General features: G+C 51.0%; 1 protein-coding gene across 1 annotated transcript in view; it reads left to right on the top strand.

The window, feature by feature from the left end:
* GABBR2 (gamma-aminobutyric acid type B receptor subunit 2) overlaps positions 1–26,625 on the top strand; it is a gene marked incomplete at its 5' end in the record, with an annotated part of 339,283 nt that overhangs the window by 260,176 nt on the left and 52,482 nt on the right. Inside the window, 4 exons of the mRNA XM_080820587.1 lie at positions 2,258–2,408; positions 5,152–5,284; positions 18,321–18,428; positions 25,573–25,695. Coding sequence (XP_080676713.1) covers positions 2,258–2,408; positions 5,152–5,284; positions 18,321–18,428; positions 25,573–25,695 — 515 coding nt within the window. The remainder of the gene's footprint in view (positions 1–2,257; positions 2,409–5,151; positions 5,285–18,320; positions 18,429–25,572; positions 25,696–26,625) is intronic.

Below are 26,625 nucleotides of genomic sequence, written 5' to 3'. Positions count from 1 at the left end.
TCCCATCAGGGAGAACTGCACTTTTCTGTCTGCTTCAGGCTCAGGCCTCTCTTTGCCTGATGTTATCAAGCACCTGGACCCTGCCTTTGGAGGCAGTTTGCATGATAGTTAGAGCACAGGACTCAGTTAGGCAGGTCTGGGTTCAAATCCTGCCGGCTTTGCCACTTACTAGCCATAAAAGTCACTTAGCTCTTAGAAAACGGTTGCCCGTCTGTGAAATGGAAATAATCTTCTCTACCTGTGAGGCTGTTGGATGAATCAAATGAGAAACTCTCTATAAAGGGCTTAACCCATCGTAAGCATTCAGTAAACATGATTGCTTCTTACTACCTTTTTCTTTTTACATGTCTAGTGTGTAATTTCCTTGAGGACAGGGGCTGCGTCTTGGTTGACTTTGAATCACTGGTGCCCAACACCAGGCATGACAGGTAGAAAAAGATCATTAAGGATGACTGGTCATCGTTAATGATGACAAAGGAAGGTGTAGTGATGGGTGATGGAATAGTGCAGAACAGATGAGTAACGAGTGAATGGACAGAGTGAGGAGCAGGAAAGAACACTCAAGGTGGCCGCGACGGATGCTTCTGATAAGTCATGACCAAGTGGCTCCCGAAACATCTTAGTTAAGGTACATTGTGTGTGAAGGCACCATTTTGGAGGGGAGGAAAGGTAGGGTAAGGAAGAGGAGATGTGGTCAGTTTCCTGACGTGGTTTCTACGTGAACAGCGAGTGGTCATACTTGTCATGGACCCATTGGTCCAACCCTCAGCCATTTTCTCAATGCCCAGAGAGGGGCTTGTTCCCAGCCGGGAACTCATGGGCACCCCCATGGCGGCTCTAGTGTTTGGGAACCAGAAGACACCTGAGCTAACCTGATGCAGCCAGAGGTTCTCTTGGGGGTGCGGGGACCAGCGGGGAGGCAAATGGAAGAATGGAGGAAGAAGGATTCACATGAGGAGCTTCCCCTTCTAGAAGCAAGAAATGGTGTTACTTCATTCACCTTGTGTCTGCATTTGCCCTGACTTTCAGGCCTTGAAGCCACTCCTTAAAAATATTCCTTTACATGGAATTGCTTGAAACTTTTACATTTAACCATGCCAGCAGCTTCCCAGCTGTTTTCAAACCCAGCAACTTCCCTACTTCGATGGTCCGAACTCTTCTTATCCCCTGAATATTTCCAAACACATATGAACTTGCTAGGAGAGTTTTTGAAACACAGATGTTCAGGGAGGGGCATCTCCATCCCTGCTGTCTCACCTGCACATCTTCTGCTTGTCTCCTGGGAACGGAGGTGTGACCCAGGCTGGCCCCCAGGGCATAGCTATGGTGGGTCTCCATGAGCCCTGCCTGGGGCTCCCCGGGCTCCCCACTTTCTCTACCAGAGAAAAAAAAGCCCCAATGTTCCACAGTTCGGTGGCAGAAGCCTGACTTGAAATAGCAGTTGAGAGGAAAGGGATTTATAAGAAGGGGGGCGAGGTGGGACGAGTGCCTACGGCCCTCCTCCCAGGCCAGCCTGGATACAGTTTTGCCAGTGACCAGAAAGATGAGTTTTCTCTGAGGCCCTCAGGGCTCCCCTAGGTTCCTGGTGCCCTTGGAGAATGAGCAGGGACAGCTCTGCAGTCACATAGAGAAATGGAATCCCACAGTTCTGGTCCAGTCCTGGCACGACAGGGAGGGGGAGGCATGCCAGTAGCTTCTGCCTCCCACAGTTAGTGAAGCTTATGAAAATGGAAAACCAGAAAGAGCTTTTGTAACATAATGACCTTGAGGCAGAAAACCCACGCCCAGAGACATCTACGTCTCGGTGAAACTGACAGGCAAGGCGTCTGCCCTATTGAGGGTGGTCATTATCATGTGTCAGAGCAGAGACCTTGAGAGCCCAAGACAGGCTCCTCGCCCCCAGTGGCACCCAGTGGGTCCCATTCACAGCGTCCAGCCCTGTGCTTTCTGAGCTGTTGTTACCTTTGGGGACAAATGGGAATGGTTTTTCAACAGGGTAATTAGACCAAATCAAATTCTAGTCTTTTAATGGCTATTAAATGCATCACAAATTCCTTATTGATTCTATTTAGAGAAAGAAGTAAGTCCTAGCTGAGGCTTCCTGCCGGTAGACTGGCCAGCCACTGGGGCTTTCTTACCCAGTAGCTGTGTCCTGCTCGGAGGTTGTGCACAGGTGTCAGATGGCAAGACCTGCCGGCCGAGATGTTCTCCTGACCGTGCATCAGGCTCCGCTGATGTCTGTTCCTCGACATTCTAGGATCCGAACCACCAAAAGACAAGACCATCATCCTGGAGCAGCTCCGAAAGATCTCCCTACCTCTCTACAGCATCCTCTCCGCCCTCACCATCCTGGGGATGATCATGGCCAGCGCTTTCCTCTTCTTCAACATCAAGAATCGTAATCAGAAGTAAGCCACTCACACCCTCCTCTTGGATGATGCATTCCGATCGACAAACCTCGTGGATCAAGTGTAGGGGCATCTCATGATCAATGCACCAGGGGCACGGGAGATGTTTTCGGGGCAATTTTCTAAAGTGGTTGTTCGGTCCCTGGGATGTGATTAGATGTTCTATGGAATGTACATATGTGCACAGCCATGCACAAACACGCGTGCCCACACACACACACACACACACACACACACACAGGCTGGGCTGCGGGTTGCACAGGAGGGATGGGTTAAATAAACTGCAAGGGTCTGAGTCGCTGGCCTCCTCGGAGCTTTGGCTATGTTCCTGCACTTTCTACCTGTCCAGGAGGAAAAATACAGAAGCGGGACTCCCCCAGAGTCTTGGCTCCTCCCACAGTGTCCTGGGGAAGCAGTGCCTGAGGTAGTCACTGAGTTCAGGAAGGGGCACCCCCCTCTCCCCGGCCTGGGGCAGTATTTACAGCCCAAGAAGCTCCTCCCTCACGTCATTCTCACTGGGACCCTCAAATAACTCCCCCTGATTTACAGAAGAGAGTACAGAAGCCCAGTGACAGAGGGAGGACCACTGTCCGAGGCCACACTGCTGTGTGTGGCTGAACCTGTCCCCTGGGTTTCTGGCTTTGATTTCTTTTTTACCACACATGCTCTTCACTCTCTGGAGGAGAGCAGCTCACAGCCTGAGTTATTCTGGTCGGTCGTGGGTAGAACAGGCCACCGCACAGGCGGTGGTGTTCACTGAGCACGACCAGCTTCTGTGGTTTCCAGAGCAAACCCCTGGACCCAGCCCTCTGGGTTGCTGGGGAGCCACTGAGCAGGGGCTCCGAGAGAGGCACCAGGGGCACAGCCTCGGTGACATCGAGCCCAGAAGCCACGCTGTGTGACCTTCCTGGCTACCAGGAGCAAATCTGATTCCACAGAGAACGGGGTTTTCTTTTTTCTCTTCCTGCTTGCAAAGAAAGAACTTGGAGGCTCTCTATTTCTTTGTTGTTTTTGATTTTGATTAGTCAAACCTATTTCCAGAAGGAAAAAAGGAGTTTTATTCACCTGTTTATTTTCTATACATTAGTAACACATATGCCGCCACCAAAAAAAATCAAGAAAGTTTTGCCTACTCTGTACAAACCTTAGCTCATGACCATGCCCCTTAGCATTTGGCACAAGGCCTGGGCCCGGAATCAGTTCTCAATTAATATTAGACTCCCTTTCTACAAGCTTCCAAAATACCTGTCTTAACCGCAAGTTGCCCCTATGGTAAGCCTAAACTCCTTTAATTCTTTAATTACACTGTTCTGGCCTCCTGTGGAAAATTACTGTTACTCTTCCCAGTAGACTGGCAGCTATGTGAATTTTTTGACTGGCTTTGCAGATTAAAAAATCTGAAAGAAATAAGAAATGTCACAGTAGTTCCAAGTTCCCCTCACTTTTATGTCCCTAAATTCTACCCATTTGTTAAGGTCCTTTTCCTCCGGTAACCACCCTGCCTCCTGGCCCTCCCCCTTCCCCAGCTTCCCATGGTAATAAGGATGAAGGGGCCTTAGCAGTCTGTGGTTTGCAAAAGGACCTCCAGGAATCCAGCCTTGTACGAGCTGCCCATGTGCCCTGGGCAGTGTGGTCTGTGCTCCCATTTTACTCATGAGGAGACTCCTCTGGGCCCAGTGGCTGGCCAGGGGTGCGCCTCTGGGGGAGGCCCCAACTCATGCTCTCTGCTCAAAGGCCGCGTGTGATCCATAATTTACACCAGGCTTTTTATCTCTCTTCCACTTGGACACATTGCATTTTTTAAATGTGAAAGGATTCATAAAATGGCAGAGTGTAAAAGAAAGTGTTCAGGGAACAATTGACCGTAATTACGATCTGCAAAAAAGCACCTGGACTGGGGGGGGGGTGCCTCAAAACCCAAGATAGACCCCGTGGATTGTGCTGGGATAGCCAGGCACTTGAGAGGGTGAATTCCAGCTGGGCGCCGGTCTCAGCCAGGCCTGGCTTGCCGGGCAGCTGGGAGCCAAAGCGGAACTCCCGCAGGAGGCCAGAGACAAGCGTGTAGAGTGTGGGAGTGTGAAGATTGCCCCCGGCAGCCTGGTGAAGACAGGGGAAGGGTGGGGATGGGGACTCCGTTGTCCATTTTTATCACCTAAAGACTAGGTGTGTGACCCCTTGGCGCACAAGACCGTGGGAGCTTCGGACAGCCAAAGCAAATGCTCATCTGCGCCCTGGTGACCACACTTCCTCAGCAGCCCTGTAGACCTCCTGGGCCGACCCCACTTGGCAAGGCGGAGAGTGGTGTGGGCCTTCTCCCCCTCATCTCCCACCTCCCTTAAGGCTTCTGAGCTTAAATGTAGAAGTCTCTAGATTTAGCCTCTCTTCTCAGCCCCAGAGGAAAGAAAGACCCGTTGCCTTAATAATGTGTTTGTGTAAACTGAAATGAATGGTTGAAGAAGCTGGTGCTACAAGCTGCCCCTTAGGGAAATGACAGATGAACCTGATGGAGGAAAAATCCACCAGTAGCATCAGATAGCTTCCAGGGTCCTTGTGGGTGGGGGAAGCGGCCCTTAGCAGGGGCACAACCTGGGACAGCAGTGGTGCGGAGTGGAGGAAACCCGAGCTTTCGTTTCTCTCTCCTCCAACCGTGGCAACACTGTACACCTAGTAGGCATTCAGGGAATGTTTGCTGGAGGAATAACAGCATTAACAGTTCTGTTAACGGTCATCCTTCTCTTGGCAGACTGATAAAGATGTCCAGTCCGTACATGAACAACCTCATTATCCTTGGAGGGATGCTCTCCTATGCATCGATATTTCTCTTTGGCCTTGATGGATCCTTTGTGTCTGAAAAGACCTTCGAAACACTTTGCACCGTAAGTCATTCTACATCTTCCCAGGGTATAAGATATAAGGTTCTCTTGGTTTCCCATCCTCAAAAACACAGATACAAACCCAGAAATGAATGAAAATATGTGAACTGGCAAAAGACAGCTCATTCATGCAGTTCCAACAGCACAGTATATTGTTGCTTTCAGACTGGGATGGACTTCACTATTGCCTATAAAATTAAGATAATGGATTTAAGAGGCCACCGCTAGAAGACAGCCCCCCGAGAAATGGCCGGGTAGCCTGTAAAAGCGAGGGAGGAAAACTACCAACCAGAAAAGTATCCATACCTGGGGTCAGGGTCAGGGTCGTGTAAGAAGGAATAAATCTGCCTGCGTATCTCAAGAACTATTACAGAATAGTGTACGAGGTGTCTGTGCATGTGACTTTGAGTCGAATAGAAAAAATCAGAGCTACTCTTTTCTATTTAAGCAGTGTTTCTCAACCCATCTTTTTCCTCATTGCCCCCAAAGAAGCCTTTTTAGACTTTAATAATTATCTCCTCATGAAAATTTAATACCAAAGATATACTGTATGTTTGTTTATATACTGTTTGTAAATCTATAGTTTATACATGAAAGAATAATATTTTCCCATTTAAAAACCAATGTTTGCCCCTTTGGGAACTATATCCCCCCCCATACTGAGAATACATGTACTTAAGGAAACCCGAAACAGTATAATTTATTCACTATATTTTAGAAATCCTATTTTGAAAATTAATTACCATGTTCTAGACATTCGCTGCCTCCTCGGTGGCAGTGGCGGCAGTGGTTTTTCCTACAAGAGTTCGTGCAGTAGCCGTTTACAATGGTGTGGAACTCACTCTCAGTGGAATGTATCGTTTGGCTCGCTATTTCAGAGGAGAATGAGCAGTTGGGATTTATTTCTGGACTTTGACTACTGTGATCTCTCAAAACTGGGTTAGCCATTTGGGTCTCTGTATTGTCCCCAAAGTGATTATTCATCCAATTCCCAGCCTGGAGGACCAGAGCTAGAAGGGATGGCCAAAGGATTGTTGTCGGCCAGATTAATCGAAAGCGACTCTTTTGTTGTTCGTGTTTTCTTGTAAGGCGTTGAGAGCTATGTGGGCCCTTTTTCGCATAGTCTCTTTTAGAGCATACTTGGTCTCAGTGTCGCCCACTACTGGACACTCACGGGTTGCAAACTGACAGCGAGGGAGCATACAGAGGGGGGAGGACCTCTTCCTTCCTCATCTGGTCCCTGCGCCCTGAGACAGCATGTGGAAAGAATGGGAGCTCCCCGAATCTCGTGCTGTACATGACAGTGCCCCCACCTGAGTCCTGCAGATGATTTGATCGGACTGCCGCTCACACAGCATCAAGAAATTGTTCGAGTTACCAGTAACTTCATTGTGAATTGCCTAGCAAGTGAGATGACCACAGACTGTTTTCTCTGTCCGAAAGGTTCCATTTGAGAAGTGGGTGGTTGAGCCCTGATACCGGAGAGGACAGGGAGTGTCGAAGACACACGCGGCGCTGTTCCAAAGTCCCTGTGGGTGTGGCTTAGTGGTGTGTTCCCTCTTAGGTGTGACCCATTGGCACAAGGATGGTGACCGTGGCTTGTGGGAGTCTTGCTCATTTTAGGGATGCTGCGAAGACCCTTAGGTCCCTCACATTCAAGTCCCCTGCATTTCTGCTCAGCATGAATTTTGACTTTTGTGCCCTTGCAATTTCATGGATGCGGTATGTTTAAGGGCAATTTTCCTGGGCGGGGTGAGGCCACAGGAAGGGGCTGCTCCTGATGCCCCCAGAAGAAGCTCAGTGAGGAGAGTGGGGATTTCCTTCTTCCCTCTGTGCCTGGGGACACCTCTCCCACCCAAGTTTGAGGAGACCATGATTAAACCAATAAGGAAAATGGTATCAGGGGCCAGTGGGGTGAATTGTACTTTACATAGCTCTGATGCCTCCGTGGCACCCCCTGAGAGCTGAGGGGTCCCCCTCGATCTCCCAGCCAAGAATCGGGGAGCAGAGCCCCACCCCGGCCGTTCCTGGGGTGCCTCTCTGCCTGGCTTCGGTTGCCTGCAGCAGTGCCTCCACTGGCCTGAGTTTTAGCACAGAAAGGGTCTCTTCCTCCCAGGAAGAAGGTGCTGACCTCTCACCCTGCTCAGGGGCCAGAGGCCCTTCCTGCACAGGTGCCTTCTCGACTTGGACCCGAGTCCTGCAAACGCTGGGTGACGTAAGCTAGGGAGCAAAAAAAAAAAAAGGCGGGGGGACATCCTCCACACCCGGGGTTTTTTCCTTTAATGAAGCCTGACATTCTGTTCTGGGAGTCACGCTCATTTGTGTGAGGGGAAGGTTGTCCTGGGAAGCCTGGCAAGGCGGTATGAATAAATCATAAAGCACTTTACAAATCAGCATTAGCTCCGAACATGAGGGCTCGGGAGATGTTAGGCCCCGGTTCTCACCGTCCCCGAGGATTCATTTATTGGCAGTCAGCGCTGTTTCGCAGGCTCTGCCGAGGGGAGCCCACATTCATGACTGTGGGGGAGAGGCACGGATTGACTCCTCTGGACTGAACTGGGTCAGCACAAATGTGCGCGTGGGCTAGGACTGGGGTCATCTAGTTAATAATTCCCCATATCGCTCAGGAAGGGGACAGGAATGCTCCTGAATTTAGAGCCTAAATGCCAGTCCCCAGTGAGGGCAGTTTGGGTTGTGTTCCCCCTGCTACTCCAGAGGGCTTGGCTCCTTTAGCTGACCGGGTGCCTCAGGTTCTGGTCTCTCTGAGCCAAACGGGCCACCCACCGGTAAACAGCCACAGAGCTGGGAGAAAGGGGAGGAAGAAGGGCCTGCTGGTTCAGCGGACACAGGTCTTCCACAGGGACTCCCACCCCTACATGTATTGGCCCCTGACTGTGGCCTGTGACTTAGCTTCTCCGAGCCTTGGTTTTTCCATCTGTGAAATGAGCATAACAAGCCCCGCGCACAGCGGTGGTGTGGGCTGAGAGGCTGGCGGTGAGGCGCCGGGAGCACGGGGCACAGCGGGTAGGCGGCTCTCTCCCCGCCGCATTTACTAGCAAGGTGCCCTGCTCTGTGTTCCAGAGGCACTTTTCATAGGACAAAGGGCAAGGCAGAAAACGTGGAGCCGGCTTTGGGTGCGGAGCAATAGAAGTCACAATTCGGTCTGTCCTGCTGCTCTGTCTGTGCCCGTTCTTTTTCTTTTTCATTTCAATATGGAAACTGAACACAGTGTTAAGCCGTGATCACCACCTGGGGAAGAAACCTATGACCGTCATGAGATTATGCCTCCCTAGGGGCTGTAGCTCTGCTCCAGAGGGCCATTATAACTTGGACGGGGGTGGCTGCACGTGCATGCACGCACTCGCATGCGTGAGAGTGCACATGTGCATGCACGCACGCAGCTTAGTTCCCATCCCCCGACTCCCTCTGACCCTTTCAGGAATCCTCCCAGCCGATGTCAGCAAGTCTTGGAAACAGCTCCAGCTATACTGTGCTGTCTCCCTGGACGCTGTGTGGGTAATGGAATCACCATAGCAACGTGGCCCCCGTGGGCAGGGAGCTGCCTGCAAGGACAGTGCTGGGCCCAGCCCGAGCCCCCGTGCCTGGAAGGGGCTGGGTGTGGGAGGGCCAGCTCAAAACGTACTTGCTGACCTGGCTCAGGAATCCTAGCTCCTGGCAGTGCAGAGAAGGGAGTATGGTGGGTGGGGGAGAGAAAAGGCGCTTGTGTTCCTTGTGGAAGCCTAGGGAGAACCCCAAGCATGAGCGTGGGGGCGGCGAGAAGGGGCTCTGCAGGGAGGGGGAGACCCAAGTGTGCCTTAGATCCCAACCAAGGTCCCAACAGCTTCGGGGACTCTCGGAGCCTCACTGGGGGTGGAGGCCGTCAGCAGCCCCATGGTGACTCCCCAGGCCTGTGCCCTCCTGAAATTCAGTGCTCCCTGCTCCGATTCACAAGGTCAACCCTGCTGCCCCATGCACACGTCCCTTCTAATCCCCACAACCCCTGACAAGGCAAGGTTCACCGTCCCCAAGTGACATGAGAGAAAACCAAAACTCCGCCACATGTGGCTAGGCGGCAGGACTGAAGCTTGGGACTAGGTCTGTTGGACTACAGAGGTGTCTGAGACGTTTTGTTTTTTAAGAAATATATATATATAGGGGCGCCTGGGTGGCTCGGTGGGTTAAGCCTCTGCGTTCGGCTCAGGTCAAGCCCCACATCAGGATCTCTGCTCAGTGGGGAGCCTGCTTCCCCCTCTCTCTCTGCCTGCCTCCCCCTCTCTCTCTGCCTGCCTCTCTGCCTACTTATGATCTCTCTCTCTCTGTCAAATAAATAAATAAAACATTTTTTAAAAAGAAATACATATATATATATATATATATATATATATATATATATATATTTGTTGTTCGCTGGTTCATACCAGAGAAACAGGTCCACCAAATTCTTAGGGACGTGGTCAACATTTATCCCCCAAATTTGTCCATTCAGATTTTTAAAACTTGAGATATCATTCACGTACCATAAAATTCACCCTTTCAAGGTGCATAATTCACTGGTTTTCATAAATTTATTCATTCGTTTTTGATGTGTCCCCAAACACTTCAGAGTACGTAGCATATAAGAGAATTACAGTCAGACTGTTTCGTGTTCAAATCCCAACTACCCTATTTCCCTGCTGTGTGACTTCAGGTTACTTAATGCCTCTGACCTTTAGTTTACTCCTATGTAAAATGGACATAAGGATTCAGTAGCATCGTCTACACAAAGCGTTTAGTGCCTGCCTTCCAATAGGATTCAATGAACGTTAGCCGTTACCATTATGAATGATGGGATTATGTCTGGATTCTGGTGTTCCCCTGTGGACACTGCTCAGAGAGATGCTGATAAAGCGTCTCTTGTGAACTTGGGATGAAGAAGAGCCTGGAAAGTGGTCTTGATGCTGGTTCATCGGAGGGAGGTACATCCGTGGCAACCTCTGGCCTTATGTGGCTTTGCTCCACTAAAACTGGGGTGGGGACAAACTCAGGCCCTAAGTCAAAGCCAAGCTGCTGTCCCTCGGTCGCCCTCAGTGCTGAAAGGGTCCTCGGGCGGGCAAGCAGGCAAGGTAAGAGCGAGGCAGGTGGGACTCAGGGCGCTCCCACGCAAGTCCGCAGGCGTTGGCAGCCCTCCCGGCAACTCAGAGGAGCGTGGCTTAGCTGTAGAGCTCCCAGCTGCCTCTACTCACTAACAACCCTGATTCCTTTTTTTTTTTTTTAACTTTTTATTAAAGTATACACACTTCCCCATACACACACATATAATAAGTATTAAGTTCAGTGAATTTTCCCGAACCGAACTCAGCTGTGAATCCACCATCCTGATCAGGAAACAAACCATTGCTAGCATCCCGAAAATGCTACCGGCCCTCCTCCAGTTGCCATGCACACCCCCCTGAAGGGTAACCATCACCCTGTCTTCTACCTGCACCCATCACGCCCCTCCATGTGCACGTGAATCACCTTGGGGCGGGAGAGGGCCCTCCCCCCCCCCCCCCGCAGTGAATGCGGATTCTGACTCAGGAGCTCCGGTTGTTGCATCTCTAACAAGCCCCCAGACCACACCCAGAGTACAAAGGTCAAGGTCAGAACCCTGCTTTATTTCTGTGTTTGTCCCTTGGAGACTGGTTATGGAAGAGAAACGGAAGCATCAGAGACCTTGTCCTTTGAGGATCAAGTTGGGGAGGAAAGGGACTCCTGCTACCGCGCTTCCCCGGAATGTCTGGAAGCAGAGCAGCCCCATCATGGGAGGCAAGATTGGACTCTGGGTCCCGAAGTGTGCTCCCAGCCATCCACGCTGCCCACAAGAGGTTTATGAATGATCTCAGGATGGGCAGCGGCTGGGAAGGATGGGGCAGGGGCCGGGGAGGTGGGGAGGGACAGGCCTGGGACTAAGGGGCAGGACTCCCTCCTCTAGCCCTCCTGGGATGCGAGGATTTTCTGACTCTGACTCAAAAGGCAAAGGCAATCTGGGATCACCCACCTGGCCTCCCAGGAAGTTCAAGTCTAGGAAGAATTAGTGATGACTTTGAGTTAAAAGGTCATAAATGTCTCTGATGTTTCTTGCTTGGGGATTTCTTTTGGAGGCAGTTGAGAGATAACCTGATAAAAAAATGTGGTTGAGGGGCTGTCTCAGCCTGCGATCCTGTGCTTTTGCATCTGGCCATGGTAGAATGCTTTGTGATTTCAGAAGGTAGCTGGAAGACTGGGCCACAGGATGCCCTGACGGAGGGGGTCTGGGGGAAGGGGTGAGGGTCTTCTAGGGCAGTTTATAGAATGTGTTCTTCAAATGCTTATTGCCTCAGGACACACACATCTCACCCCTTGCCCCAGGAAGATGTACATGACAGAGGCTTGGGTATTGCTTTTGGACAGTCTGAGCCTTCTTTCCCTACCTTCCCACTATTGATTGCCTGGTGTGAATGGTAAGAAGGAAACACAAAATTTTTAGAACCTCTCTGGACTACAGAAAATCATCTTGCTCCCCAGTGTCCAACCAGCCCCCAGAGCTTCCCTGCCATCTGCCTTCCCAGCCTGGGGCCCAGAGGCCTCTGTCATGACAGGAGGCCCAGAGCACGGGAGTCCCAGTCGTCTGTCAGAACCTGCATGTCCATTTGCCCACCGGTCCCGAGAGCAATGAAAGCCCGTCCCTCTGCCAGGCAGACCTTCCCGAAATCAGCTGAATAAGCAGCTGAGCAGAATTGCTCGGGGCGTAGATTTCCCTTTCCATTTAGAGATGCGTCTAATTGTTTTTGCCGTTTTCATAGCTGAGACTGATACGGGCATCGCCTGCCTCAAGTTCTCCCTGCCTCACGGACGTGTGTGTTCAAGGCAGGGTGCGGAGGGCGTGGCCACTGAGGGGACCAAAGAAAGACCTTACCATCGGAAGAGTAAATATGTTCAAGACTTTGGGAGAAAAAGCGAAGTAGCTGTTTGTCTTGTATTGATGAATCAGAAGAGACTTGTATTAGGGGTGACATAGTGGAAACAGAACCCTAGAGCCCCTCAGAACCTTCTGGTTTCTTTGGCCTCATAGAGACACACAGAAGGGAGTTACCCAGAGCATCACCAAGGAAGTGCAGGAAATGGCTCGGTGCAGGAGATGCCCCTAGAGTGTTCCTACAGGGGAACTCTGTTTGAATATGTGGAGTGATGGGGATCTCACTACCTAGCAGCATACTTTGTTTGGGTAGAAGGGACCACAGATGCCATGAACTCAACTTTTTTTGCCATCAAATGCTCCGGTTCCCTCTGTGGTCTTCCTTTCCTGTGCTTGGCTCAGGTACATTTCTGGTGATAAAGATACCTCCTAAGGTGGGTCATCCCCCTCCCCACCCAGGGCTGGCCCCAGAGACTGAAAGGCAAGCACTGTAGGCCCTCCCTCCCCGCAGCACCATCTGGTGGGAGAGGTGGCCAGGTCATCAGACAGACATTATCTCAGGCTGGCCGGCATAGCAGAAACATGCATGAGGGTACAAGTCTCAAGGAGAAGGCGGCCTTGATCTCCCTGCGGGGTCTGGGAAGGCTTCTCAGAGAAGGGGGCTCACGAGTTTGGATTTCAGAGGACAACTAAGAATAAGAATTTGTGAAGGAGATCAGAGAGAGGAACAGCATTCTGAGTACAGGGAACAGCTGGTGGCAGGCCCAGAGGATGGGGGACATTCAGCGGTGTGGGTGGGATCACTTGGGTGTGAGGTGCTCCATGGGGGGTAGCAGGAAAGGGGCTTCACCTGCCAAGAATCCGAGTCTAACCTGACTGTTCAGTGGGGCCAATGAAGGGTTTAAACCCAGGAGACTTGCTTATATTTGCATTAGAGCACAGCGTATTTGCATTAGAGCACAGCCCCAAGGGGCCAGAGGTGGGGTTGGATGGAGGAGCAGGAGGTGAGGATAGAGGTGGGAGGTGCAACTGGCATTCCCCAGGTCCAGCGAGTGGTGGTAAGGAACACAGGAACAAGAATCAGACATTGATTAAGAACCTCAGCCCTTCACACACCTTCTTGCATCTAATCCTTGCAACCATTCTATGAAGAAAGAGGCATCACTGTTCCCACTTCACAGATGAGGAAATGAAGGCTCAAAGGCGTTACACGACCTGCCCGGGTTTGTGTCGATAGTAAGGGACAAAGCCAGGACTCAAAGCCCTGTCTGTCTGACTCCAGAGCCCCTGCCCGTCATGTATGACCTGGATGGCAGCAGGAGTACACAGAGGAGGGGATGAACCAGCAGGAGACACGGAGTAAGGTGGTCATCAGGCGTAGCCTGGCAGAACACAGAACTTGCCACCGTGGGTCACACAGAGGCTCTAGTGGTGGGAGTAGCTCCTGGGGTACAAGAAGGTTAAGGAAGCAGACACGGGGGTCGAGACACCTGGGGACTAGCAAACACAGGAAGCCCTTTTGCTCCTAGGCAGGAGCTCTCTAGAGAGGAGTGTTTTCCGGAACCCAGAGAGAGCCTGAGCCATGTGAACAGACCCAGCCAGAGATACAGCTCTGAAGCAATGGGCAGCAAGAAGCACACGCTTCCAAGTCCTGCCAAAAGCCGGAGGGCAAGAAAGCCCGGGAGGTGCAGGCATGGGGCCTTGCCTCCCAGACATAAGGAAGGGCAAAGCATGGTCTGGGCAGAAATTGCAGCAGAAGCCAGGCTTAGGGGTTCAAAAGGAGAGTGATGGTGGGGAGGATTCCCCAGGGGGACCTCCCAGTCCCTAACTGGGGTGACAGTGGATGGTGTGGATAATGGCACCACTCCCTGAGTCTGGAGGAAATGGAGCTGTTCAGAGGAAGAGCCAGTGGGCTCAGCTTTGGCTGTGGAGTATGAAGTCTCATGGCACAGCTAGGTGTCCCCTAGGTCTCTGGTGACAGTGGCATATGCAGGTTTGGAGCTCAGAAAAGAGACAGAAGCTGGGAAAGATATAAGGGACTTGTCAACAAAGAGAAAGTGGTTGATGCCTGAGAGTGGGGATAATAATCCAGGGAGAGCCCTTAGAGGCAAAGAGGGTTCATTTCCAGCTTAAAGAGATAGTGGAGGAGTGGGAAGAGAGTAACATCCCTTTGGCAGAAGAGAAGCCTCGCTCGCTCACTGGGCCGAGCCAGCCGGTGGCGGGCAGCTCTGCCGGTGGCAGGCAGCTCTGCCTGTGGGTGTCCCGTTGTGCTGCTTTCGGCATCTTTCCTCCAGTGTTGTTTCATCCTGGTCCACGGGGCTGTCTTTAAATGGCATGTGAACACCACGGTGGGCAAGGTGACCCACTGGGATCGTCTTGCGGAAGAATACGTTTATTTATTTTTGGTTTTTATGTCGAAAATATAAAGAAATTCAGCTTTACTAAGGTGTAGTACTTGGCCTGGCCCTGGAGCCCTGGTGCAATGCCCAGTGACAGATGCAGGAACTCTCCAGACAGCCACGTGGTTGGTCAGTCCATGAAACCGGATGGCAATGGGGCATGGTGCCAAAGGTCCCCAAGACAACCCCCAGCTCAGCGATTCGCTAGGAGGTCTCAGCACATGCTCATACTCACAGCAGTGATTCATTACAGAGAAAAAATGTAGAGCAGAATCTGCAGAGGGTAATGGCCCTGGAGGCAGAGTCCGCAGGAACCCAGGCTCGAGCTTCCACACACCACTGCCAGCGGATCCCACGGGACACCCTGGATCCCCCAGCAGTGAATGGTGACAATATGTATGAAACACCATCCACTAGGGAGGCTCACTGGAGACTCCGAGTCCGGGATTTTTGTTGGGGGCAAGTCACCAGGGCCTCCTCTGCTCAGCATGTACCCAAATTGCAGGATCCCGGAAGGAAAGCAGGCGTGCAGTGTAAACCTCTGTGTTGGACCAAACAGCTCAGGCCAAGAGTCACTCTTATCACTGAGGGGACAGCGGGAACTGTCCCCAAACCCAAGTTCCCAGACACCAGCCGAGGGTCAGTCTGCCCAGCAGGCTCTTCTATGGACAGGGTCGGGATCCTGGTCCGTTAACACTTTCCCACCCAGCCCCCCTCAGCCATTCTTCGATTTCCACTTATGGCAACATGTCACTATTTCCAGATGTCAGGTTAGATTTGTATTATCAAGGTGTACCTAATTTATAGTATTGAGTCTTTTTTTTTAAAGATTTTATTTATTTATTTGACAGACAGAGATCACAAGTAGGCAGAGATGCAGGCAGAGAGAGGAGGAAGCAGGCTCCCCGCGGAGCAGAGAGCCCGATGCGGGGCTCGATCCCAGGACCCTGGGATCCTGACCTGAGCCGAAGGCAGAGGCTTAACCCACTGAGCCACCCAGGCGCCCCTATAGTATTGAGTCTTAATGAATTTAGCCTTACAGAAACAGGCAAGCGGCCAAAAAATGATTACTTCAAAGAAAACAAGTCAACTCCAAGAACACTAAGGAGTGACACCTCTACCCAAGATCAGAGAGCTCTGTCGGCCACATAAAAATCAAATGAGACGATTTCATCCCCACCATCCTTCTTCAAATGTCCACGTTGGCCTTATGTTCCTGTTTCAAGTTGTTTTTTCTGATAGGAGAATATGGTCAAAACACTTGGAGGCCATTGTCTTACCAGTCCTGCCAACCCGTTAGCACTAAGACTGTGCGGAGATGGCCCAAGAGAGGGTTCTCGGGCTGTCAGCTGCCCCCCCCCCTTTGACAGCTGACCCCAGGGTGTGGATGAACCAGCTTCGGAGCAGGAACCTCTTTCTGAGGAGGCAGCGGGGGCGGGGAGTTCTGGGGGAGGTGCCCAAGGTGTGGGTTCCAGGCAGCTCTGTGGCTATGTGCCGTGGTTCAGAGAAATGTCTTAAATGCCCTGAGTCTCTGAGCTTCTTCATCTGCAAAGTGGTTTTCTCACTCAACTGGTGGCTACAAAAAAGTCTGTTTTGTTATTGTTGTTTTATTTGTTGTTTTTATCTTTATATACTTAGCCTCCAGCCTAATATCACTTATCGAGTAAACAGATGAATGAGTGAATGAATGAATGAATGAATGATCGATCTGTAAGGTCCTATGCAACTCTGACGAACAAGGGATTTGTGATCTGGTCACTGATTAAGCTCGGGTCTAAATTCCCAATAACTGGGCATTATTATTCCTGCCGCGACTGTTCTGTTCACTTTCCTCGAGTTATTAGATTATAATGTGGGTAATAATGCGGCCCTCCGATGCCTTCTCCAAAATACTGTGATTCATTCTTGCCTCTGTGATTTAGCCTCACTTTTGAAATCTAAAAAAAAAAGAAAGAACGGAAAGAAAAGGTGACGTCTCCACCTGTGCCGCTGTCAGCATTCAGACCTGGCACGTCCGGGTGTCTGAGCAATCGCTCGGAACTGATGATGCTGTTCTTCCTCAGGGGCCCGGCCTCGCCGCCTTCTCAGCCAGGTCCTGCTTCCACAGATCAAATGGAAAGGGGACATGTTCTGTCTCTTCAAACTGGAGGCTAGAAATCTAAGTTGCTAGAAGGGCAGAGTGAAGGTTCTCCACGCAGGAATTCAGCGGGGAGCATTTCTGGAAACTTCCTACACAGGCTGAGGCACCCTGGGCTGGAAGGGCCTGCTGTGGTCAGGCACACCTGCTGTGTCCGAGTCCTCTGGACACGAAGGGCCCCACCTGTCTGCTTCAGCCTGGCTGTCTCCCTCTTTTTCCTACACCATTCACCTTCCGGCTGGGTTCAGCTGAGACAGGTGGGGATATTTCCAAGGAAACTTAGCGCAGCAGAGCTGAGGGAGAGCAGGGGAAAGACCAAAGCCCAGAACAGAAGTTCACAGCCATACGGCTTTCTCACCCCAGTGAGCGGGAGGCCCTAGGACTCAGCGACACGCAGCCTGGAGCTAGGCGAGTCTCCTCAGTTTGGGAGGGTGTCCAGACCAGCAGGTGAGGGCAGAATCTGGAGAGGCTGGGGGCTGGCCCTGATGGCAGTGCGGGCAGGGTATCCTCATCCAGGATGCCCCCATGACCTAAGAGATGGTGGCAGCCATCCCAGCCCGCAGGGGTCCAGCCTGTCAATCACCAGCCCAGGGCTGGAGATCAGGAGACATTTAATTGTGGGGAACAGGTGAAGCCAGATGATGTCTTAGTCCTGAGCAGGAACCTCAGGTCCAAGGGTGGGCTCAGGGGCCAGGCTGGCCTGGTGCTGTGTATCCAGACTCTGGGGTCATACAGTACAGTGGGAACCACACAGCGACCATGGCAGATGGGGCTGGATGGTAGGACCCAGGCAGCATTTGCTTCTCTCCAAAGGCCCGAGGAGACAGGAGCAGGGAGCAGGAAGCTCATGGCGCTTCTCCTCCAGCCTTCCTCCCCAACTGAACAGCCTCTGCCATGGCCTGGAGCTGGCCTGGCTGCGGCTGCCGACAAGGTGTCCCTGGGGCCAGCTCCGGCTGAATCCTGCCCAGCTCCACCAGAGCTGTGCGTTTGCTGAGCCCTGGAGACGGGCCACGGCAGGCTGGGGCTCCTGCTTGGTCTCAGCTCCTGTGGCTCAGCGATCCCCTTCCCCGCCGCCCACAACCTGGGAGCTGGGAGTCCCATAGAAGAGGTTCCCGAGGCCGTCTGCTCACCTACGGACTCGGGTGAGGAGACAGGAAGTGGGCAATTATATTCACCTCCTCAGGTGTGTCTCCTCACTTAGAATCATGTAGAAGGCCCTAAGGAAGGAGGGGAAGGAGTGGGGAGAAACCAGAAGGCTGGTCTGTTGCCACTTAGTGATCCCTCCGTGGTCCTGGGAGCCTCTGTGCCTCTGTCTGGGACTGGCTCCCTCTGGGTTGTAGGCTCGTGGGAGGCAGAATTGGAAGCTCGCAGGTATCTATGCCCAGCGCCCTGGGTCTAGGGAGTGGCTGATGGAACTAAACACCTGTCAGATTGAGACGTGATTGAAGGACCCTTGATGATTGTAGAACGCTACACTGTGTAAAACAGCATCTGTACCCATCACCTAGAACCCCCTGCTGACGTTCTCATAAATGGTGAGGTCGGTCCACCTAGGAGATGTTAACGTCTCTGTTTTCTCACGGCCTCTAGGTCAGGACCTGGATTCTCACCGTGGGCTACACAACCGCCTTTGGGGCAATGTTTGCAAAGACATGGAGGGTCCACGCCATCTTCAAAAACGTGAAAATGAAGAAGAAGGTAATCACTCCCATTCCAAGATGTTTGCGACGTTCCCTTAGCATTTACTTAATTAGGCGCCTACAGTGTGCTTTGCACCGGGCTATTCGCTGGGGATTCAAGCTACACACAAGGCCCATCCCCACCACCTTCAGCCCCCTAGGGAGATCAAACAGCTAACAAAGCATTTACAACACGTGGCAATAAGGGCCGGCTGGTGATGTCTAGGGGCAACGGGGGTACAAGCACTCAGGGAAGGCTTCATGTAGGAAATGCCCCGGATGCTGAGACCCGGAAGCTGAGTGGGGGGTTAGCTAGGCAAAGGCCTGGAGAGGGAGCTGCGTGCACGGAGCCCTGGGGAGGGGAGGGGCGTGTTCCCAGAGCCAGGACATGGTGTTTGCAGGGACAGGGTGCCAGATGAGCCACGGTAAGGAATCTGAACTTCAACTTGTGGGCAGTGAGGAGCCGTTACAAGAGGGGAGTGAAACAGGACACAGACCAAATGTAACACTTCCATTTTCACCGAGGCCCTTGGAGGACAGGAGCCTGGCCTCCCTGTGGGTGGAGAACATGCGCCAACCATGTGGTTACATATAACTAGCATGTTGACTCGGCTTGGCTCTTAGGATGTAGTCCTAGAGAAACTCTTTACCCCACTGTTGTTTAAGCTCTTCTGGTAGCACAGGTCTTCCCTCGCTTCTAGAGAAGAAGGCAAGTCTCCTGACTTTGAAGGCCCTCTGGTAAGCAGCTAACACATGGAGTCCATCATAATATTCACAACTTCAGAACTGCCTTCAAAGGCACAGCCTTCCCCGGCTCAGGCCTGCCGCACCCGCCACCTGGCCTGGGAAAGGGGGTGTGCTGGGCCACTTCTCTGCTTTGCCAGCCTGAGCCGTTTCCCTGTCATCCCCTTCCCAAGGTCTCTGAACCCTCTGGAGTTGGAGTTTGGAAGGAGCTGCCAGGGGGCTTGCTAGGCCTGGTTAAGCAGATCCTTTAGACTCTCCCAGGGGGCTTTGGTGGGTTTTTCAAAGCCCCAGGACCAGGATGTTCCCTCCTGCAGTGTCCTTGTCATGAATGCACTACTCTTTCGAGAGGCCACGTGTTGGTTCCCCGACTCCTGGGCTCACCTCACCCCTCTGACAAGCCTTGGACAAGGCCACACAGCCCTCCCTCCACCCCGGCCCACATCTGGTGCACTGGAGACACGTGTGCACCCTTTGCCCACAAAAACTGGAGGGGTACAGGCTGATCCCGCTACAGCAGCTGCCCCTCTTGTTCTGCCCCTGGAGCAGTGGACCTGCTGTGGGTCTTTGAGCAGACGTCATCCTCTATCGGGGCCTCAGTTTCCTTATCTGTAAGATGGGGCCATATTGAAATGGTACTGTCTCCTGGACTGTGGTTCTGTGTGGTCCCCAGTGGCACCACTCATCAGCCCTCCACCTGCCAGAGCTGCTTTAGGAGCTGCTGTCTGGGTGAGGGAGGACTGTCCTCTTTGTTCTGCCCCCCGCCCCCTACCTGGACCACCTTAGGGAAACTGCAGGCTGCTTTTAGAGGGAGGAAAGAGTCTGTCTCTGCCACCCACACTGCCTGTGCTCACCTGAAGGGCCCTCCTTCATAACCTCAGCAGCATTTGTGACAACTCCCTTCCATCTGTCCTGACTGCACATTTCATTCAAATGGGAGCTTTTGAAAACGCCAAGAGGTTTTCCAACCCAAGCCCGTTGAAACCACCTCTCTAGGGCTAGAACTGAGCATCAGGAGGTTTTAAGACTTTCCCAGGTGATATTAATATACAGCCAGAGTGGAAGACCTCTGGTCTAGATCAAGGCTACTCATAGTGTGGGCTGGTCCAGCAACATGATAGGCATCACCCGGGAGCTTGTTAGAAATGCAGATTCTTGTGCTGCCTGGCTGGTTCAGTCAGTTGAGCCTCCTACTCTTGATCTCAGCTCAGGTCTTGATCTCACAGTCGTAAGTTGGGGCCCCACCTTGGGTTCCATGCTGGGCGTGGAGCTTACTCTTAAAAAGAAATGCAGAGGGGCGTCTGGGCAGCTCAGTTGGCTAAGCATCTGCCTTTGGCTCAGGTATGATCTCAGGGTCCTGAGATCGAGACCCAAATCAGGCTCCCTCCTCAGCGGGAGCTTCTCCTCCCTCTTCCTGCTCCTCCTGCTTGTGCTTGCGCACTCTCTCTCTATCTCTCTCTATCAAATAAATAAATAAAATCATTAAAAGAAAGAAGGAAGGAAGAAGAGGAGAAATACAGATTCTCAAGTCCCACCCCAGCCCCAAGAATCAGGTTCCTGGGTTGAAGCCCAGGATCCTGCTTTCTCTTCCCAGCTCCCTAGTCATGCCAATGCAAACCAAAGTTTGAGAAGGCCCCAAGGGACCAAGTGACTTCTGGGGCCCCTCCTGCACAGTGGCTGTGGTTAGAATTGCTCTGCCATGTATGACAACTCCATCCTGGCTTCGAAGAATCACAGTGTTGATTCCTTTGTGTCAATATGTGATTCATCCATATTGTCATCTGTAATAAAGAACCAGCCCTTATTTTCCATTACTCATGTGATCGCTGAGCAAGAACACTCCAAGTGTCTGGCAACAATTGACAAAACATGTCAGGGAAGACTTGGGGGGTTCAGTTGTCTGAGAGCTCTGTGGGGGGCAGGGCTGTGGGGTGGCCTCACCTGTTGGGGGGCCAGAGCAAGGCGACTAGCTCCATCCCTGGGCAGCCGGACCAAGGGAACTCAGGCTGATGGTGGGCCAGGTGCCCTGGAAAGGGGCTTGTCTGAGAAACTGCCAGAGGCTTGGAGGACAAGATCTGGTCACCAGTTTTGTCTGGTACAAAAAAGACTAAGGCCAGATGAACACACCATTCCAGGGGGAGAAACTTTTTACTCTAGTTTCGCTTTCTAGTTATTCCAGAACAGGTTTGCAGTGCTGCCGCCAAGCATCCCTTATCAACAAATAAGAGGAGATTAAAGTTGTAGAAGAGAAATTTATACCTTATATGGAGCAAAAGCTCAAGTCCAGGAACCAGATTGTCTTAAAAGGGTTGCAGCAACTGCAGGTTAAAACTGGGATTGAATTCTCCATGATTCCAGCCCTTTATATAGCTAAGGTTGGTTTTTATCGTTGTTGTCTTGTTTTATTGTTTTTTTTAAGTTTAGGCTTTTTTTTTTAAGATACATCCTTTCATTTTTTTACCGACATGTTTACTAGATTTACATAAGCTTGTAAATGCAGTGTACACTGTTTCACAGTCTTTTAATCCTTCTTGTCCTTCCCTTGATCATGCCTCCTCCTCCCCCCACCCACAATGGCATGCCCTCCCAAACACTCATACCCAAGCTTCACCCCATATGGCCTCATTTTTAAAGACATTAAAGGAAAAGGAGCCTATTAAAGGACATACTGACATACGGTGACTTCATGCTTCCAAATCTGGTGTTTTTATGGCATGTTACGGTTTTTTTTTTCTAAAGCTCAATTATAAAATCTTGAATTGGAAGACTTACTACAGTCTTCATTCTGCCTGTTGATAGGACCAAATTGAGGCCTTGAGACAAAAGCAGAGATTAGATCTTTTTTTTGCAAATTTTTTTGGAGGACACAGCAAGTTCACTCTAGGGGTGCCTGGTTGGCTCAGTCAGTGGAGCAGGAGACTCTTGATCTCAGGGTAGTGAATTTGAACCCCGTGTTGGTTGTAGAGATTACTTTAAAAATTTTTTAATTAAAACAAAAAGGCAGGTTCCCATATGACTTGGTACTTTTGCAGAGAGAACCATGGGGACATCATCTCAGACCTCCATGGGGGCTCAACTTCAGTAAAATGCCAAGAGAGAGCTTTCGGCAACTTCACCAGAGAGCACCAGTCGTCTGAGTGATATGCACTGGACAATTCCGGGGGCACAATTTACTTTGTACTCGCCTGGAATGGCATCCCTGAAACTAGACAGTGAGTCGGTCCTAGCAGACGACCAATCTGAATCAGTCAAAATATCTAAAGTCTCTTGAAGAAATAAACAAATGCTCTTTTCTGTAAACCAGGAATCAGACAACTTTTTCTGTAAAAAAACAGATAGCCAAATATGGACTTTCCAGGTCATAGAGTTGCTGTTGCAACTACTAAACTGCGGTTGGAGAGTGAAAGCAGCCATAGACAAATATGTCAATGAATGGGTATGGCTGTGTTCCAATAAAACTTTATTTACAAAAACAAGCAGTGGGCCAAATCCATAGTTTGCTGACCCCTGCTCTAGACAACAGTGGAAAATGACATTTAATAATAATAGCTGACAGCCATTGAACAGTTGTAGTAAGCCAGACTTTGGTAATCTAAGACAGTTTATGTGGTTATTGCCCCCATTTTGTAGATGAGGAAACTGGCTCAGAGGAGTTAGGAAACTTACCCAAGGCCACACAGCTCACTAGTAAGATTCACAGTCAAATCTTATTCTAGAACCTGAGCTTAATCATTATTACTGTATGCCTTTGCACCCACTGAGAATGGAGCACTGGTAACCTCCTGGCTTCAAAGAGAGAGCTCAGGGTAATGGCATCAGTGTGCACTGACATAATCAGTGTTGAGCACGTTCAAGGTCACTGCCTCCTGGAAGGCAGGCTGTGAAGAGTCATAGAACTTTTGTCTCAGGGGATCTGAAGGTGCTGACCCTTGCTGGTGGGGGAGGTTTGGTGAGGGAGAGAGGACTCAGAGGCTGAAGCCAACAACTCCATCTGCCTGATATTTACAGCCCCAGAATCTTCCTGACCATCACAATAGTCACTGCTCTGAATCGAGCCTCCTCCCTGCTCACCAGGACACCTACGCCAGCTCCTACCTGGCCTCCTATCAGAGGCTCCCTGCCTCGGCTCTACCCTTCCATTCGGCAGAGGGCTCCCCATCACTCCTGTGCTTAATGGTGCCACTTCCTCCTGGCTTCTTCCTGAGGCTCATTCACTCATTCCCGCAAAAATTCCCCGGGAAGATCTGAGAGCCGGCCTCTGCCCGAAGCGCCGGGGCACAGGAGGGAGACTAGTTGGTCCCTGCCTCTACTCTGACCAGAACATGGCCGCAGCCTGTGCCCTGGGCAGGGTATGCCTTGGATCCTAGCGGAGCAGCTGCTTTGGCTCAGTGTTGAAGTCAGAGTAGGGGGGTACCCGCAGGAGGTCAGGAGAAGGACCTTCCGGGGTCAAGCACAGCTTGGGCATGTGCCTGGGGCTCAAACAGCCCTGGGTGAGCATTAAGGAAGGAGGCGCCTTGCAGCCTGTCCTCCACGTCCTAAGCTCCTTGGGCTTGTCTTCCGTTTGCCCTGCTTTCTCAAGGCTAGCAGGGGTTTGCCTAGTTCCCCAGAGAGCAAGGGTTAAACAGGATTTCTGCAGAGCGCCGGTGGTTCACTGGGTGCTTCTGGAAAATCTCAAAGAGGCAGCTTTGCCAGTGCCCAACCCCCACGTAAAGCAGTTTCGGTGGATTTGATCTCTTTGGCAGGAACTCAGCGACACTTCCCTGTTCTTTTACAATTCAGCAACGCAGAGGCCTCTTGAGTTTCTGTTTCTCCTTTTAAAATGGCTCTCATCATTAAAAGCCAGACCTGGTGATATTTCTTAAGCTTCTGCCTCAGTTTGGTTTTTTTCTATAGGGTCTTCCAGAACGACTTCGTCACATTAGCTGTTGGGGGAGGGGGCACATAACCGTGCGATGAATGAAACACAGGTTATCTTCAGAGCTGGCAGCATTTGTCCCTGGGCCTGTCCCCGTCAAAACAGACCTACAGTGGGGTGGGAGTTCCACCGTGTAATTAAGACATCCCCGGTGGCAAAAAGGGACAGAAATTATATTCCTTTTTTAAAATTTTCCTGCCTCAATTAGATCCATCAAACTTTTTTTTTTTTAAGATTTTTATTTATTTATTTGACACAGAGAGAGAGATCACAAGTAGGCAGAGAGGCAGGCAGAGAGAGAAGGGAAGCAGGCTCCCTGCCAAGCAAATTGCCCGATGTGGGGCTCTATCCCAGGACCCTGAGATCATGACCTGAGCAAAGGCAGAGGCTTAACCCACTGAGCCACCCAGGCGCCCCAGATCTGTCAAACTTTTAAGTGCCTATTGCTTGCCAGGCCCTGCTAGGTACTGCGGATGCACAAAAAAGTAAAATCGACTTCCCTTCTGTCAGGGGCTCCCCAGTTTCCTGAGGAGGATGGAATAAGAAAATACAGCATCTGGTTGGCCCTTGAGTGTCTGAGGGTGTGGACTTTGGAGAAAGGCAGAGCTTGGTTCAAATCTGGACTTCACTTCTTCTGAGCTGTATGATGCTGAGCAAATTCCTTAATCCCTCACGATCCTCGTGTCTTCATCTATAAAATGGGAATTATTAGGGGTGCCTGGGTGTCTCAGTCAGTTGAGCGTTTGACTCTTGGTTCTGGCTCAGGTCATGATCTCAGGGTCGTGAGTTCAAGCCCCGTGTCGGGCTCCCACACTCAGTGTGGAGTCTAGTTGAGATCCTCTTTCTCCTCCTGCCCCCGCCACTCGTATTCTGTGTGTGTGTGTGTGTGTGTGTATGTGTGTGTGTGTCTAAAATAAATAAACCTCTTTTTTTAAGTGGGAATAATAATAGTATCTGCCTTTATTAGAGATAATATATGTAACCCATTAATCAGCCTAGAGGCAGGCACAGAGTATGTGCTCACTAAACATTAGCTGTTCTTCTCTCTGTTCTCCTAATAGCAGTAACTGTGACTTCTCCGGCTAAGTATGTGATCAAAATGCTATAGGAGTACTTAATTCTGCTGTGGGAGTTAGAGGGGACTTCGTGGAGGAAGTGACCATGGATCTGGGTCTTTAAAGATCATTAGGAGTTTGCCAGACAGAAAGAAGAGAATGTCTCAAACAGAACCAGCACCTAGAAAGGCCTGGGGGTAGGAGTTGAGGGTGGGGTGGTGACAGTCACAGCAGATCCAGAAACTAGGAGTCCTCAAACCTAAATAAATGTGTCTTGGGCATGGCCAAGCCCAGCTCATTCAAGGCCTTGAATGCCAAGCAGAGGAGTTTGGCCGGATTTATCCTGCGGGTGATGGAGAGTCTCGCGGGATTCTGAAACCCCTGAGCCCACCCCTCAGCTGGTGGGGAACCTCTCTCACATCTGCTGCCTTCTGACCCTGCCCTCCCTGCAGATCATCAAGGACCAGAAGCTGCTGGTGATTGTCGGGGGCATGCTGCTGATTGACCTGTGTATCCTGATTTGCTGGCAGGCTGTGGATCCCCTGAGGAGGACGGTGGAGAGGTACAGCATGGAGGTAAGTGCCCATGGCGGCAGGAGGGGGGCCTGCGGGGACGCTGCTCCCAGACACCCCAGGACGGAGAGGCAGCACATTGCCCTGACCGCCCCAGGTGTGCTGCTTAAGAAGAAATCAAGGTCGTTCCAGGGGAGTCTTCACAGTACCACGTGGACCCACATTCCCCATCAGAAACTCCTCATTTAGTCTGGTTTCCTTCCATTTGACACACATTGCAGAAAGGCCAGATAGAAAGTCTTCATTCCTGGGGGAAACAAGGTGAAAGGATTGTCTGGTGATGTTAATATATGCAGAAATAAGAAATGTTGGATTATTTAAATGAGTATGTTCTCTGCACGTTGTCGAAGCCCCTATTAATAGGATCCATCCGTCCAGAAATGACATTGCGTTTCAACCTCTTTAAAGCAAGTTCCCTAAGGAATGCTACTCGGGAGTAAACATTCTGATAGCTCCTTCTGGTTACTATGAGATTTACAAAGTGAGGAGTTCTGTTAAAATAAAGACCCTCACATAAAAGTTCTTGAAACTGTATGTTTTAACAGTCTTGTGTTCAGCCATGCCCTCTGCTCACACTGGTCTTCCCAGGATGCTCCAGAGTAGGGAAGTTCAAGACCCTTTGGAAGTTGTGGTTTTCTTGCCTTGATCTTAGGACAGTTAACCTTGCCTTTGTAGGAGATGGCCGGGCTTGGATGGCGTGTGCCGTGCGTCCTGATCTTACGGTGTAGCAAATTCTACCGGGAGAATCAGACTCTGCATTATTAGAGAAATCTTCTTATGGACTGTAGTGTGGATTCTTAAACTAATGTGGAAATGGTTGTTTTATGCCCTGGAGACAGGTTTTTACCCTTCCAGACAAGATGGTTTTCTAGCAAATAAGACGCCCAGCTTCGTTTGCAGGGGAACAGATAGAGGGTTTACTCAGTGTAGTGA

This window comes from Martes martes (assembly GCF_963455335.1).
Source record: "Martes martes genome assembly, chromosome: 12".
Lineage (NCBI taxonomy): Eukaryota > Metazoa > Chordata > Mammalia > Carnivora > Mustelidae > Martes > Martes martes.
Note: the sequence above shows the minus strand (reverse complement) of the source record. Positions and strands in the feature narration are given on the sequence as shown.